This window comes from Anoplophora glabripennis, unplaced genomic scaffold, assembly GCF_000390285.2.
Source record: "Anoplophora glabripennis isolate ALB-LARVAE unplaced genomic scaffold, Agla_2.0 scaffold316, whole genome shotgun sequence".
Taxonomy (NCBI): Eukaryota; Metazoa; Arthropoda; class Insecta; order Coleoptera; family Cerambycidae; genus Anoplophora; species Anoplophora glabripennis.
Window position 1 is genome coordinate 253526 of NW_019416446.1, and position 15367 is coordinate 268892.

A 15367-nucleotide genomic window follows, 5' to 3' on the forward strand; every position below is an offset into this window, starting at 1 on the left:
AGTGGCCATTTGAACAAAAACAGTTGACTATAGCAATTTTGACATAATGTTACCATGGAAACGATCTAATAATGTCATTTGATAGAGTCTGAGCGGCGATTTAAAAATATATAGGGTTTGTTATAGCTATTTGTTAGTTTTTTGAGTGGTGACGTCATCGATATTTTTTTAAATGGGATTGTATACATTTTTTGCACCTTTTGATTGATTTTTTTATTCTCTTTCTAACCACATAAAATTTGTATGCCTTTGGCGAAAATGGAACGTTATACTCATTTATTAGTGAATTTCGATGCTTTGACCATACTTTGGTAACAGAACTCCCCTAAACTCCACTACTTTTCAAAAGAAGCGATGTATCATTGGATTCCTTAGAGTACCGACGAACTTTTGCGAATATTCACACAATTGAGAGAGCCATACATTTTATTTCTCGATGGATTTTTTTTAATGTGGCATCTAAATACTTTCGGAGTCGCTGATTACGAATCAGAAATCAGAATTGTAAAATTCGAAATGGCCGAGCCGATATGGCGGACCAATAATTCAAAAAAGTTTTTAATTTTCATGAAAATCAGTCTCCGGCGGTTTTTCGGGTCGCTGATTACGAATTAATGGACACTATTATAAAAAATATTTCAACTACTTATTTGGATTTACAGCAGAAAAAATTTGAATTTCTGAATTTTGAGTACGGATCTAAATTAGCGACCCAAAAAACCTTTCAGTACCAAATTTACCATTTTTAAAATTTCTGTCCGCCATATTGGATCCGTCATTTTGAATTTCTAAATTTTGACTACGGATTCGAAATCAGCGACCCCGAAAACCTCGGAGTACCACATTTCCTAGAAATTGGAGCACTTTTAGTATTTTGAACACTGTTTCAGTTTCCTGGCCCATAGTGAGACTGTATAAAACAAAATTTCCTACAATTCTTTACCATTTTTTCCCTGGCAAAAGTAGATAAGGAAGGCAGAACATTGTGTGAGTTACCTCGAACATTATACCCTTGGACTGTCGATTACGATGTCATATTATGTAAATTTTTACCTAAACAGTAATTGTTTGTCTTATCATTTTCTTTTCCCACAGAACTAAACCTAATGAGAATATTTGTAAGACATGCTATTCATTAAAATTGTCGACCCATAAAAGATTAGCTTAAAGGTCGTTTGTAAACTGGTATATAGAACAGGGGTCGCGTAACCCATCCTTGAGGCACTCCTGACTTTACACCATTTGGAACCAATACAAGAAATTGACAAAACGCGTGTGTTATCAATAAATTACTTCCATTAAGTCGTTTGACGAAATAAAATAAAACGTTTTTAACAGCATTATTTTCTACATCTCCACAGGCTTAAATTAATCGGTTCTATTAGCAATTTAATGGCTTAAAGGCTTGTGAAACACGAAATTGGGAGATTACGTTGGCGCTCCATGTATAGAACAGACCAGTACTGTCTTCGCTGTTACCCAATGGGTCAAGAATCCCAGGATTGCACAACGAGACCGCGTCAATTAAATAACATCATTAGCTTACCCGCGGTGCAGCGTCTTCATTCTAAACTTGACCTTTAGAAGGTACAACACAAGCGGATATATAGTTCAGCGTTTTTTTTTACTTTCACTTTTGAATGCACTATATTCACGAGCAAGCTGCCAGGGACTGCATAGTTGCCGCGAATGGCAATGTAGATGTCAATTTAATGTACATGAATTAAATGTGCTGTTTGGGTGGTTACTTGTGGGAAGTAAAGTGCCACTTTTAATGCCCAGGATTAAAACTACACCCTCGGGATTAAATGAACACTCTGTAGTCTTAAATGCAAAAGTAAATGTATTATGTGATATTTCAGGTCACAGAATACAAAAAAGTACCTTTAATATATGCTATTGTCATTAATATTTAACCCAAGGGATTAAAGGTGCACTTTAGTTTTTAGGTGCAAATATGCAAATACGTCGAATCTATTTTTCATAATAATGATGCACTAAATACATATAGTATACACAATTATTGTTAAAATATAACCCTAGGGATTAAAAGATGCACTTTAGTTCAAAGATATCAGAAAATATCGAAATTAGAACAAATGTTTACGTATGTAGTATATATCTTACATAAATAGCCTTTGGTGTTTGTTAAAATTCAACCCTTGGGATTAGAAGATAAATTTTGGTTTCTAGGTACAAAATATGAGAAAATAGCACATTTTTCGTATGGATTACTACAAAATCCCTCACTTAAACTACCTTCAATCTATTTAATAATTGCTAGAGATTAACCCTTGGGATTAAAGGATTGAAGTCAGTTCTTAAGTAAAAAATATGCGAACCCATCGAAATTAAAAAACATTTTTCTTGTTGACTGGTGTAATAGGTACACAAAATGCCTTTATTACATACACTTCATGCTTGTGAAAATGTAACCCTGGGGATTAAAAAATACTCTGAAGTTAGGTGATGCAAAATATGCAAGATTATCGAAATTGGAAGACATTTTTAAATATATGGTTTATATTTTTCATAAAGAGTCTTTGCTTAGTACGGTAACTGTTAAAATTTATGCTACATAATCCACCTGGTTATTCTTAAAGCTTATCCCTTGGGATTAAAAAATGTACTTTAGTTTCTAAGTATAAAATATGCCATAATATTAAAATTAGAATACATAAAAATGTATTCTAATTTTAATATAGACCGTAGATATAAAAATATCTACGGTCTATAACTTACATAAATAGCCTTCGATCAATTTGGAGTTTGTTAAAATTCAACCCTTGGGATTAGAAGATACATTTTAGTTCATACGAATAAAATATGAGAAAATAAGAATATTGTAACACATTTTTCTCATTGATTACTACAAAATCCATCACACAAACTACCGTCAATCTATTTAATGATTGCTAGTAATTAACCCTTGGGATTAAAGGATTGACTTCAGTTCTTAAGTAAAATATATGCTAATCTATCGAAATTAAAACACATTTTCCTTGTTGACAGGTGTAATAGATACACAAAATACCTTTATTACATACGGTTACATAATGGTTGTTAAAATATAACCCAAGAGATTAAAAAATACGCTGAAGTTAGTTGGTGCAAAATATGCAAGATTATCGAAATTAGAACACATTTTTAAAAATATGGTTTATATTTTTCATAAAGAGCCGGTAACTGTTAAAATTTAACCTTTGGGATTAGATAACGCATGATGTAAAATATGAAAAAATATGGAAATTTAACCATATTTTTCCATTTAGCTACTAAAAACCACTTACATAAAGAGTCTTTAATCTACCCGGTTATTCTTAAAGCTTATCCCTTGTGATTAAAAAATATACTTTACTTTCTAAGTATAAAATATGCATTTACTAAAATTATGATACATTTTTATATCTGCAGTCTCTAACTAGCCCATCAATTTGGTGTTTGTTAAAATTCAACCCTTGGGATTAGAAAAAATATGAGAAAATAAAAATATTGTAATACATTTTCTCATTGATTACTACAAAGTTCCTTACATACAGTACCTTCAATCCATTTAATGATTGTTATTCATTAACCCTTGGGATTAAAGGATTGACTTTAGTTCTTAAATAAAAAATATACGAATCCATTTAAATTAAAACACATTCTTGTTGGCTGGTGTAATAGAAACACAAAATGCCTATATTACATACATTTCATGATTGTTAAAATATAACCCTAGGGTTTAAAAAGTGCACTGAAGTTAGTGCAATATATGCAAGATTATCAAAATTAGAACACATTTTTAAATATAGGGTTTATATTTTTCATAAAGAGAGAAGTTCGATAACTATTAAAATTTAACCCTTGGGATTAAATGATTCATTATGTAAAATATGAGAAAATATTCTTCCATTTAGTTACTATAACCACTTACATAATGCGCCTTTAAGCCATCTGGTTATTTTTAAAGCTTATCCCTTGGGATTAAAAAAATGTACTTTAGTTCGTAAGTATAAAATATGCCAAAATATTAAAATTAGAATATATTTTTATATCTATGGTCTCTAACTTACATAAATATCCACCCCTTAATGTATTTTGTCATTACATATTAAAATATATCCCCAGGGATTAAAATAAGCTCTTTAATCTCTAGATATAAAATATGGAAATTAGAATACATATTTGTCAATAACTACAATAAATACATAAAGTGCATTTAGTACATTCAGTGATTGTTATAATTTAACCCATGGGAATACAAGATGCATTTTGCAATAAACATGTGAAAAGATGGATATTAAGACATATTATTTTCAAGGACCACTAAAATCACTTAATAAAGAGTTTTTAATCAATTTGATGATTGTTAAAGCTTAACCCCTGGGATTGAAATATACACTTTCGTTGCTATAGGTATAAGATATGTAAAATATAGATAACTAGGAACACTTTGTTGTAGTTATTCACAAATACATAGTTTATCATTTTGCAACCAATACGTACCGGAAGCTGTTACAATGGTACCAATGTAGTTTGAATGGGATATTTGAATAAACCCGCAGATAGAAAAATTAAAGGAAATGGGATGTCAGTGAGCCAATTGTTTGCGTAGCCGTCGAGAAATTCAGTCAGGGCTGGCTAATTTCAATCACTTTCCAATTTGAAAAAAACAAATAACAATAATTAGATTATCCAACGTGTAAGCACCGTAACTTATAATTAGTAAAAAGATATAATAAAAAAAATTGTACGAACCTACAAATTCTACATTCATCACGAAGATGAATGTACTATGTTTTTTTCATTTACTGTTCGACTGAAAAATTTGAAAAGGACCAGTAAAAAAAATGTGTAGTTTATAATTAATAAGCTACTGTTTAGTTATGTTTTTTTTTTCCTCGAAGACATCGTTGTATATAATTATACCATCGTAAATATAATAGTGAAATTGATGGATGTATCCTTGACTTTATTACATTTTAATCCCGCCTAAAATGTTAAACTGGAACGTTTCTTGGTGTTTAATAACTAGGAAATAATCATTTACGTTGTCAGATGTTTTTTTTTTTGTATATAATCTTACAGTCTTATAGCATCGATCAGTTGCTTTTTAACAGGATGGAGATCAAGTTATTCGATGTCCTAGAGAAGAAAATATCCGTAGTTTTACGTTGATTTTTCCATGATTACCGTCTTAGGACAGCCATTGTCCAGTTACAGTGTGTCAAAAATTAAAAAAAATCAGCTTTTAATTTCTAAACCGCTTGAAATAATTTAAATCCAGGGATTTTTTATCCCTACTTAAGGAACACCCTGTATATTTCATATTATATTTATTACTTCTGTATTTATTATGTTAATAAGTTCAGTAGAGTAGTATCTGGTGTTCTTGTCTCAAATTCTGTGACACTTACAACAAACAGTAAGATTTGTCCAATATAATAATTACGCTTTTAAATAAATATCGTGAAAGTACCTGCAATTATTTTTAAACCAGGCGTATTACTTAGTAGCACCTGTGATATTCAATTCAAAAGTGTATACATAAAACAAAGTAAATAAATAGCAAAGTTACTTTCTTGTCTCTCATATTTCGTTAGGTTTCCTTAAAATGACATTAAAGCGAAAGGATGACGACGTTGTTACTTGAATTTAATTAACCGACAATTAAAGAGAAAACAAATAAATAAATCGCCCAACTGGAGAACCAGGTAAAAATAGTGCAGGAAACGGATTGATTGATTTTATGCCATGTAAAAGGATATAGTTGTCTGAAACCGCCAGTGCTATTACTGGTACCAAGTCGGAGACAGCTGTATATTACTTGGAAACTGTTATATAACTAATAACAGTAATAACATACTGCACTGGACTGGTTTTTGAAACGTGCGCGATTGCGGTTTGTATTCAGATCAAGTTCAACTGACTTGCATGTCATTAATAAAAGTACGTCAACCTACACATGGAAAAGTACTTCACTTATTCCCAGAAGATGTCGTTGTGGACGTTCCTCCACTGCCAAAACCTCTTATCATTATAAATCTTGCCTGTTTGACTGTTTTTTAAAGAAAACAACAAAATCCCTCAACAAAAAATTCATACCTTATCCTTTCTTGCAACTCTTCGATATTTTGCGGCCTATTTTTATAGACTACACAGAATAAGTCAAGCGGAGCCGTATCGGCAGACCTAGCCGGCCATTCAGTTGCCCCTCTGTGTCCAATCCATTTATCAGGAAAAGATTCATCTAGATGCCCGTACCACACGTCCAAAATGTGGATGAACCCCATCATGTTGAAACCGTATTCGTTTTGCCGGTAAACTGGGATTGTTATTGTTCGGGAATATACATTTATGGCTTTTAGATTAAAAAAATTCGATGCGTTTATTAAAATCTAACCCAGCATCGCTCGAGAAAGTTCTTGCAAGCTCATCGCGCCAAAGAAAGTAATCATTATAAACAAATAAAGATAATTACGTACATCTCACTTGATCATACCCGTAATTACATTGCGATATCTGCGTTTCAACAATGAATGCAGTTGTCTCTGTCTGGCCTAACCAGAACAGATTTTTTTATGTAAGAGTAGCATTCCTACGCGCTTCAGATCACTGAACGAGGTTTTTTTCAAAGCGTTTGCGGTCGAGCTTGCGGAATTACTCAGTGCTGTTTCTTTAGCGGTTCCTTGGAACACAGAAAACTGTAAACCGCGTTTTTCCGTCGATGGGTCCCGTTGCGCAACAAAAACAATTCGCAGAAGTATGAAAATTTTTATTGCTTGGAGATCGTACACGAGTTGCGCTGGGTATTCCAAAAACTAGCTGTAAATTGGCGGTAGACAATGAAAATGAAGAGGAAAAAGAGCAGCTACTCTAGAAATCTCGCAAAGTAATTGCATAAAGTCTAGACGTTACCGCACTTACCTCCCGTTGTCCATAGCAACTTCCACTTCTACGGTAAAATCCATTTACCTCCTTAAAAACAATGTATTAACAGTCCATTTACTGTAGTCGGGGCAGGTAGAATTATTATAATCACTGCTATTTACATTTAATTAAGAATTTAATTTCCCGCAAATATGTAATTGGCAGCAGACACGTAGCGAGTGGTATCACATCTTATACATTACAAATTAAGTATTCTCGGCATTGATTTTACAATAATTATTCATAATCTGAACTGTCGGAACGGAACATTTACCGAAACTGTACGACTATCCTTAACCTTAGAACGTCTTGTACATTCGAATTCTCAGTCAAATGTTCTCACTGCCTTCAAATTTGATCAAAGGTTACCAGAATAGATTTTAGGTTGTGCAATGGTTTGTGTAAGAGCCCATCTTCGAATCGAATATACGGGCAACCTATAACCAGGATCGGATTCAGATCATCGTAACGAATTAATAGTCATAATGCGTATATCAGAGTCTCAGAGAGGTAAAGTTTTTTAATATACTTCTTTGTATTAATAATAATGTAAAATGGGCTTTTTCTGGCTAGCGCACGAAAACACAGCACGGAAAAAGTTTTCCCGATCTTCGATTCTCTCCAAGCGCTGAATAAAAATACCGAATATGTATATTGCTTTAAAATAGAAATATACAGCAAATTTAAGAAAGTCTATGTGGTACCTGATATTTAACACGTAACTATTTTGTATTTTAATTCGTAAAAGTTTGAATATTTAGATACATCTGTGTAATATTTTTTGACGTTTTGTCCACCTTATCTGGCATAGACTAATTTAAACAAATTACCGTTGAAGAAGAAGAGTTGTTTGGCTTGGCCATAAAAGAAAATGCTAACATCAACAAATATCCCAAAAACTATTGCTTTCTTGAAGCGTCAACCTGCTCGCAAAATACAACAACAAACTGTATCACTCGTTCGAGGGAATCAAAACATTTGCGATTAGTCTGCTTCAATACTGCAGTTTTACAGAATGAAACTTCAAAAGGCAAAAGGACTAAACCTGTGCAATAATATGAATTGGACACTCGACACCTGACTTCAAACTGACCAGAGTGTCCTTTGTTCTTTTTAACCCTGCTAGTGACATTGGCACCACTGAACAATACTTCCTTTGAATAAGTTGCACTTTTTTGGGTAAGTTTTTTTCAAATTACTATTTCAATTTTTATTTTATGAAAATGACTTTTAAAGAAAGAAAACTAAACATTTACGTGTCTATTTTGCTTCTAAGGCGAAAATGCTATAATATTCGTGTTTAGCTACCCCAGATTAAGTACAAAAAAATAATAATTGAAATAGTTATTTGAAAAAAACATACCCAAAAAAAGTGCAACTTTTTCAGTCATTTTTTGATCCATAAAATTAATAAAATCGTCAAAATTTTTTAACAGCATGATAATATAACTCTTTACGAAGAAAATAAACCGAAAATCGTTACTGTAGGGCTATCCGCTGAGAAGATCTAGTCAATTTTCGAGAGCGCCTTTTTTTCAAAAAATCGATATATCGAAAATAATTAATATTTTTAAATTTTTCAAAAATGTACTTTTTTGGCTTGCCGCGGGCTATGCTTACAGTAAATAGCAAATATGGGTACGTAAATGTAAACGAGTTATAGAAGAAGAGAAAAGAGAAGATTTTTAACGGTTTTTTCGATATATCTCGAAAAATAACAAAGCAGTCGATACTTTCAAAAAATCAGTCGATAGATCTTTTTAAAACCTACAACTTTCTCATTTAAAATTTTTCAATGCGTGCTATATTTTTTTAGTTATTTTAGAAAAACCGTTTTTTTCAACTTTGCGATTTTTTTTAACCATGTTCGCCATATTGGATCGAGTTTAAAGAACAAGAAACTCAATTTAAAATTTAATTTTCTATACGGTCATATTTTTTTTGTCCAGGTAATAATTTCTGCAAATTTAACATTAATCCGTGACAGAATGCTTGGACTATTCCACTCTTCCGTTCTTTTGGGACGCTTCACCGATTTTTCCCTCGTTTTTTTTTGTCAGGTTATGTTCACTTTGCGACTTTTCTTAATTTTTCGACTTTTCTTTCACACAGCACTTGTTTCGATCCCACAAATCGCACTTCTGAATTTCTATTGGCTTCGGTTTTCTTCCAACACAGAGGGCAGTCAGGGTGGCTTATGGGGGGTGGTGGATAAGGGATCAAGAACTGTTGCTGCTCACCACTGATCTTCATTTCTCGTCTAACGTCTACTACAAATAATAACGTCTCTTCACAAACTACAATTACTCTTATTATTAACACTACGTATATCTATCGACCGCTGACGACTTTATCAACCATAATGTTTTCCCTTCTCTTCTTCTTCTTCCTCTTCTGTCTCTCTGGCTTCATTTACACCAGTCCCTTTTACTTTGTAGTAATTGTAGTTAGTTCACAAACAAAGTTGTGTAAAACTATAAACGACACGAGAGAATCTGCATCTGACTGAAGATTTCACAAGCCATAGCTCATTAGGATTGATTGGTTTTAGTACTAGCCTTTAAAAGGTTTCCCAGTCGTGTCTAGGGGTCATAAGGTTGTATTACTTCGGGATCGAACTATTTATTTTAATAAGAACGACTCTACTCGACACGATTTGCCCTGAAAACAGTTCATTAATGAAAAACTACTTGGAGATAATGAATAAATTGGTACGAATTCATACATATTCAACGATAGAAAGTACCTGACATGTACAGGGTGTTCACTTCGATAGAGATTTGTAACTGTAAAGAAAATATTTGGTGTTAGTATTCATATTTCCCCTATTTTGTATAGGCATATAATACTTTTTAATTCTACACAAAGCTGATACATAAGGAAGAAAATCTGTTTATTAAATATCAGCATTTAAATAATTTCAGTGTATTTGCCGATACTGCATCGTAAAATTTAGTTTTCAAATGCTATAAAAGTATTCATTACGTATTTATATTCATACAAAAGTAAAAGTTTTGTTTATGCCGAGAAAAAGTGTCTATAAAAGCTTGTATGTTTTATAAATTTGCTTTTCAATGCTGTATTGCTTAATTTTTATTAAATTGAGAAAATATTGCATTATCTTATGGCGATTTAAGTGCAATAAATCTTTAATATCAAATTAAAATTAACATAAGCCTATAAATGTGTTTATATGACGATATATGCAACCAGCATTTCATATGTCCAATTTTACGTGTGGCATAGCATTACACGCTATTACATTATTTAATAAGACTCGGTAGGCTTGTAAAGCTTCCAGAATACGCCTCAAAACAAACAAGGACCGAATCCACCTGTTCATCAATGACAGCATAATCCAGCCTGCTTCCTGTTTCCGACCTGGCTTATTAAACAATCAGAAAAAAAATATTTATAACCTTCCCGACTTGTAAACTAATAAAACAGATGAATTAACTGCCACTAATTGAACTACGACTCGCGAACAACGTACACAAACGAGAAACAATGCCTAATTCCTCGCTATAATGCGGTGAGGAAATCAAGAAGAATGATACAGTTCAAAACGTAAATGTCTGGGATAGCTGGGTGGTAAAATGGGTACGTTTTATTCTAAATCTAGAAGTATGCGGTCTGCGATGGCAAAAAATGGACTGCAGTCGCTGCTGCAATTTGTTTGATCGGTTTTTTTGTTTCGTGTTTTTAAATTAATGCGGCAACAGTGCATTTGTGGGAAAGCGTGAATTCTGGAGTTCCGATTGTCTGCACTTGCAAAAATAGTCCTACGGTAATGTTACTTTTTTTTATATACCCGTTGAATTTTAATTCTATACGTACGTCTATTAAATATTGGCTGAGATTAAAGTAGAAGTAAATGTCTTCCGATATAATGGAGATATTTGAACTAAATTTGGTGTACGTTACAATGGGTCAAGTTTCCATAAAACACTGTAATGTCAAGACTCGTGTGAAACCATTGGCGGAGATATGGGTAACTCAACTATTTCTTCAAGAGAAATCCGGTGAAAAATGAAAATTGATCGTCAAAAAATGTCTCTTAAATACTGTTGACATTTGTTTCCCTTTCTCTCTTTGAAACTAGCTAGATACAGGGTGTATTTAGATGAAAGGCCACAAATGGTACCTTGGTAACTTTGAACCTAAAATATGATAATTGGGTCAAATATACCTTAGTTCAAGTTATAGGGTGTTTTTGTTGTTTGAAAAACATCACAAATATACATATCTTGAATTTTGTTTGTAGTAGATTAATGGCATTTAGGATAAGGAACCACCACTTGAGAACTGCTGATTTTCGTAGAAGATATTCGATGTACCCACCATTTGCTTGCACACAAGCTTCAGCGCGACGTATCCAATTCGATCGCACTCGTTGCAACATTGCCACCTTCTTTATTTTTCTTTATTTATCTTTATTTTACCATTTCGACTGGAACATGCTTCATCTGTAACAAGTGTTTGCGATGGAAATTGAGGAATTCTTGCAAGCGACCGTTCGCAAAAACCTAGTCGTAGTGGAAAATCATGACATTTTACACGAAAAACGAAATAGCAGTGTTTAAAAACGTATTTTCTGTGCAATAAATGCATATGCGACAAAAATTATGTACGCAGATTGATACAAATACAATGAAAATCAGTTCGTTGATTTCTCTAAGTACAATTTTAAATCACACGAAAATTTCCGTAAATTTGATTCCAAAACCAATTTTTTTTTCAAAATACTGAAGTAAAAAATATAAAAACAGAAGAAAGTTATGTGAGTAATCCTGTACATAGAAATTTAACTTTTTTCTTTCATTTGTATAAAAATTTATAGTTTAAGGTATCTATGAAACACCGGCAACACTGTAAAGATGATCTACGTTGTGGGTAAATGCTACAATAAAGTAAGCGGTTCCCAACAAGTTTTCCCTTAAAAAAATGATGCATATTTATTTTAAATTTGACATTTTACAATGACATTGTGCAAAACCATATTTATCTTATAATCTTCGACTTCGTGGGTGTTGTATAATAATGAAAACGTAATATTGACAGTTGGTAGAAGGAAGCGCAAAAACAAACGCTTAAGTGGGGAATTCTGGAAGGAAGCCTAAAGAGTTGAAGTTAGAACAGTGTGGAGATGGGTAGTAAGACGATCGGCGGGCAGTGTGGCAAAGTAGTGAAAAATTAAAAGTGTTTAACTCGTATTAATTAGCAGGTAATTATTCTCTAAGTACTTTGTTGTTAATTGTTCTATGTAATCTTATGCTTGTGATGATTATAGATTTTTCATGATAAAAATTCTGTGTATGTTTAACCTTCATTGTCTTACGCTCAGGGGCGTATATTTTTCTAACGTAAAATTGTTACAATTGTTATTAAAGATTGCTCATTATTTATTACATGTTAAAATATGTATATATTGTCGTGACTGCCCGGATATTGCAATAACAACTCCTTTGTTTCACATTTAACTTGTTTTGTCATGATTACGTTGTTCGAAAAACAAGTAATAAAACATTTCTTGTGCTCACTTTATGTCAAGACGCATATAAGGGTCTTGTTGAATTCACTAACATTTTCGCCCGTGAGGAACGAATCTGAAAAAAAGAATAATTAAGTACAAAAAAAGAATTGCTAAAACAGATCTTCCGAAATCTCAACTATAGCTGGATTGCCTCCCGTATGGGACTCCAGTACCTTCCGGCCCTGCCGGCTAACTAACACCAAACCTCTTCAGTTTTACTTGGAAGTGTGTATGTCTGATTCGAGTGAGGTGACATTTAGTGACACATTAAATAAATCGGGTGTTAATTATAATTAGCAAAGGATCTTAATTTATACCTTTTGTACCGATCGTCGGTTTCTCTGCCATGCTCTTTTCCCACAGGAGCTCTAGGTGAACCTGGCACTCTCATTTTATGTTAAATGGTTGTTAATGTTTTTGTTGTTCTTTTGTCACATGTTTAATTTTACGTAAATAATAAAGTTAGGTATATTTACTCTGCTTTTGTTTTATAATTCTTTATGACGATCACATATTTCTGGCCACAACTACGTTTATACTTTTTTCGATCGAACCCGGGGTTATACTACAACATTTGCCAATATTTTAACTTCAACGGATTTTTATAGAAATATAGTTATGTGTTAACATTTCGTAAGTAAGCAGGCAAATCTTACAAGTGTCTGGAAGCGTTCGTTAATGGTTTTGCATACTAATCGAACTTAATTGAAAACATTTCAATTAAACCTACTTTTACTTATAATAACTTACGCACTCACATTTTTTTTTAAATGTCGAGCGCGCAGTTAGTAAAACTAGTTCACCACAATTTGTATGTGTATTTTGTAAACAACCAACTGGCTCGATTGCAGATTGGAATTACTCTACCGTGAAATTGCTTATTGGATTCTAATGTCAGGACTCATTCATGATCTGTCAACAAACAACGACGTTTACTATGACTGATTCTTCTAGAAGAAGATGAATATCCCAACCCACACCGACAAATATTTTAAATAAAATCATTTTTACAACTTGGAAATTAGTCCGCGTAACATTATCGGGTCTCTAAAGAAAATTTCGGAAGTGTGGCAACGCCGCCAATTAAACTAAATCTCTTCTTCTTCTTCTTCTTCCAGATGGCGTGCAACTGCCCGGTGACCCAACCGGGTCCCACCCTCGCGGCAACGTGCGGGGGTGCCCAGTACATGCTGTTCATGGGCTTGCTGGAGGTGTTCCTGAGGTCCCAGTGCGATCTGGAGGATCCTTGCGGGAGGCTGGAGAGCTCGCCTCTGTTCCCAGAGTACGATTTTATCATAGTAGGCACTGGCAGCGCGGGATCGGTGGTCGCCAGTCGGCTGTCGGAGATACCCGAGTGGAGGGTTTTGACGATAGAGGCAGGTAAGGGAGGATAAGGCATCTGTCATAGTTTTTAAGGTCGTCTCTCGATCTAACCTCACTTTTATACGAGAACATAACATATGAGGAAGCATTTGAAAGCTAGTCAGGTTTTAAGGATAATAGTAAATTTCCCCATGAATACGAATATGAAATTCTTATTTAGTTAGTTTTTTAAACTGTAGTTTAATTCTTGTTCACTGGTAAGCCTGGTAACTTGTATCAGTGCACTATCAGCGTTGCCAGCTGTTACCTTTTTAAATCAACTGTTAGAGAGCGACAATGGAAGATAATTCAGGAAAACATATCGCTTTTGTATGGCTTAGAACGTGTTATTTTAATATATATTTTTTAATATCACTGTGGACAAGGCGCCAAACATTAAAAGAACATGCTGTTTTTGAAGAAAAGTCTGTATGTAATGACATCCGTTATTCAAAACACTGTATAATGTTTACTGGCCACTCCTGCACAGCCGATCTAATTTGTTTATCTGCAGCATTTTCTTTGTTCTAGGTCTAGACGAACCTACAGGCACGCAGGTACCGTCGATGTTCTTAAATTTTATCGGTTCGGACATAGACTGGGGCTTCCAAACAGAACCTGAGACTCAGGCCTGTCTATCAGAGAATGAGAGGAGGTGTTACTGGCCGAGGGGAAAGGTAAGTGGAAAATTTTAAGGAAAAATACTAAAGCCGTTTTCACAAGGCGCGACACTTACCGCGTGTCGACGCGGCTTTAAATTTTATGCGTAATTTGAAAACCACGAGATTAAATTTATTATGAATGCAATTTTTTACGTTTCCATTAAGAGGATGTCTAGTCACATCGTCAGATGAACATAAAAAACGTTTTTCGAAAACTGTCATCAAAGGTAGAGATTTTCGCTAAATTTTCAGTTTCAGTCTTTTTTGTTACTTCGCTGTAAAATACTTTTTTATTCTAGAACGCCAAAGTCTTTTTCGTTCTAGAACATAAAACAAATATCGAAATAATTTGTCATTTTTTATTATACAGGGTGATTCATTAATAATGGAACAGAGCGTAAGGGCATGTTGCTAACCTCAAAATAGAGCGATTAAGCCAAATATGCCTTATCCGAATGTTGCTCCTTTTCGATCTACAGGGTGTTAAAATTGAAAAAATATTTTCGATTTTTTAAAATATCTTGAGCATCTTTGAACGGATTGTCTTGAAAGTTTGTACACCTATGTTTTCTGAGGTGGTAATTACGGAAATGGTAACTATTTTGCAATCACATCTAGGATGCGCTAGTTGTAGTGTTCCGTCGGAGTAAACATATGTCAAACTTTTTTGTCCTTCAAAAATCTGAATTTCCAATAAGAAATTATTAAACTACGTTCAATTCTAAATAAAAAAGATATACCTGTTAAAAATCGATAAACTTAACCGTTTTCGAAATAAGAACGATTTACTATTTCTTTACAAAATTATTTGTTTGAACGTACGCCTTTAAATAAGATGACTTAATTACGAATTAAGTCAAACACAGTAACAACTGAAAATTTTATTATGCTTAAGTCT

At 33.4% G+C, this 15367-nt stretch overlaps 1 protein-coding gene across 1 annotated transcript in view; it reads left to right on the forward strand.

The window, feature by feature from the left end:
• LOC108908600 (glucose dehydrogenase [FAD, quinone]) overlaps positions 1-15367 on the forward strand; it is a 55765-nt gene that overhangs the window by 35356 nt on the left and 5042 nt on the right. Inside the window, exons 2-3 of the mRNA XM_018712683.1 lie at positions 13564-13825; positions 14339-14484. Of these exons, the coding sequence (XP_018568199.1) occupies positions 13564-13825; positions 14339-14484 (408 nt within the window). The remainder of the gene's footprint in view (positions 1-13563; positions 13826-14338; positions 14485-15367) is intronic.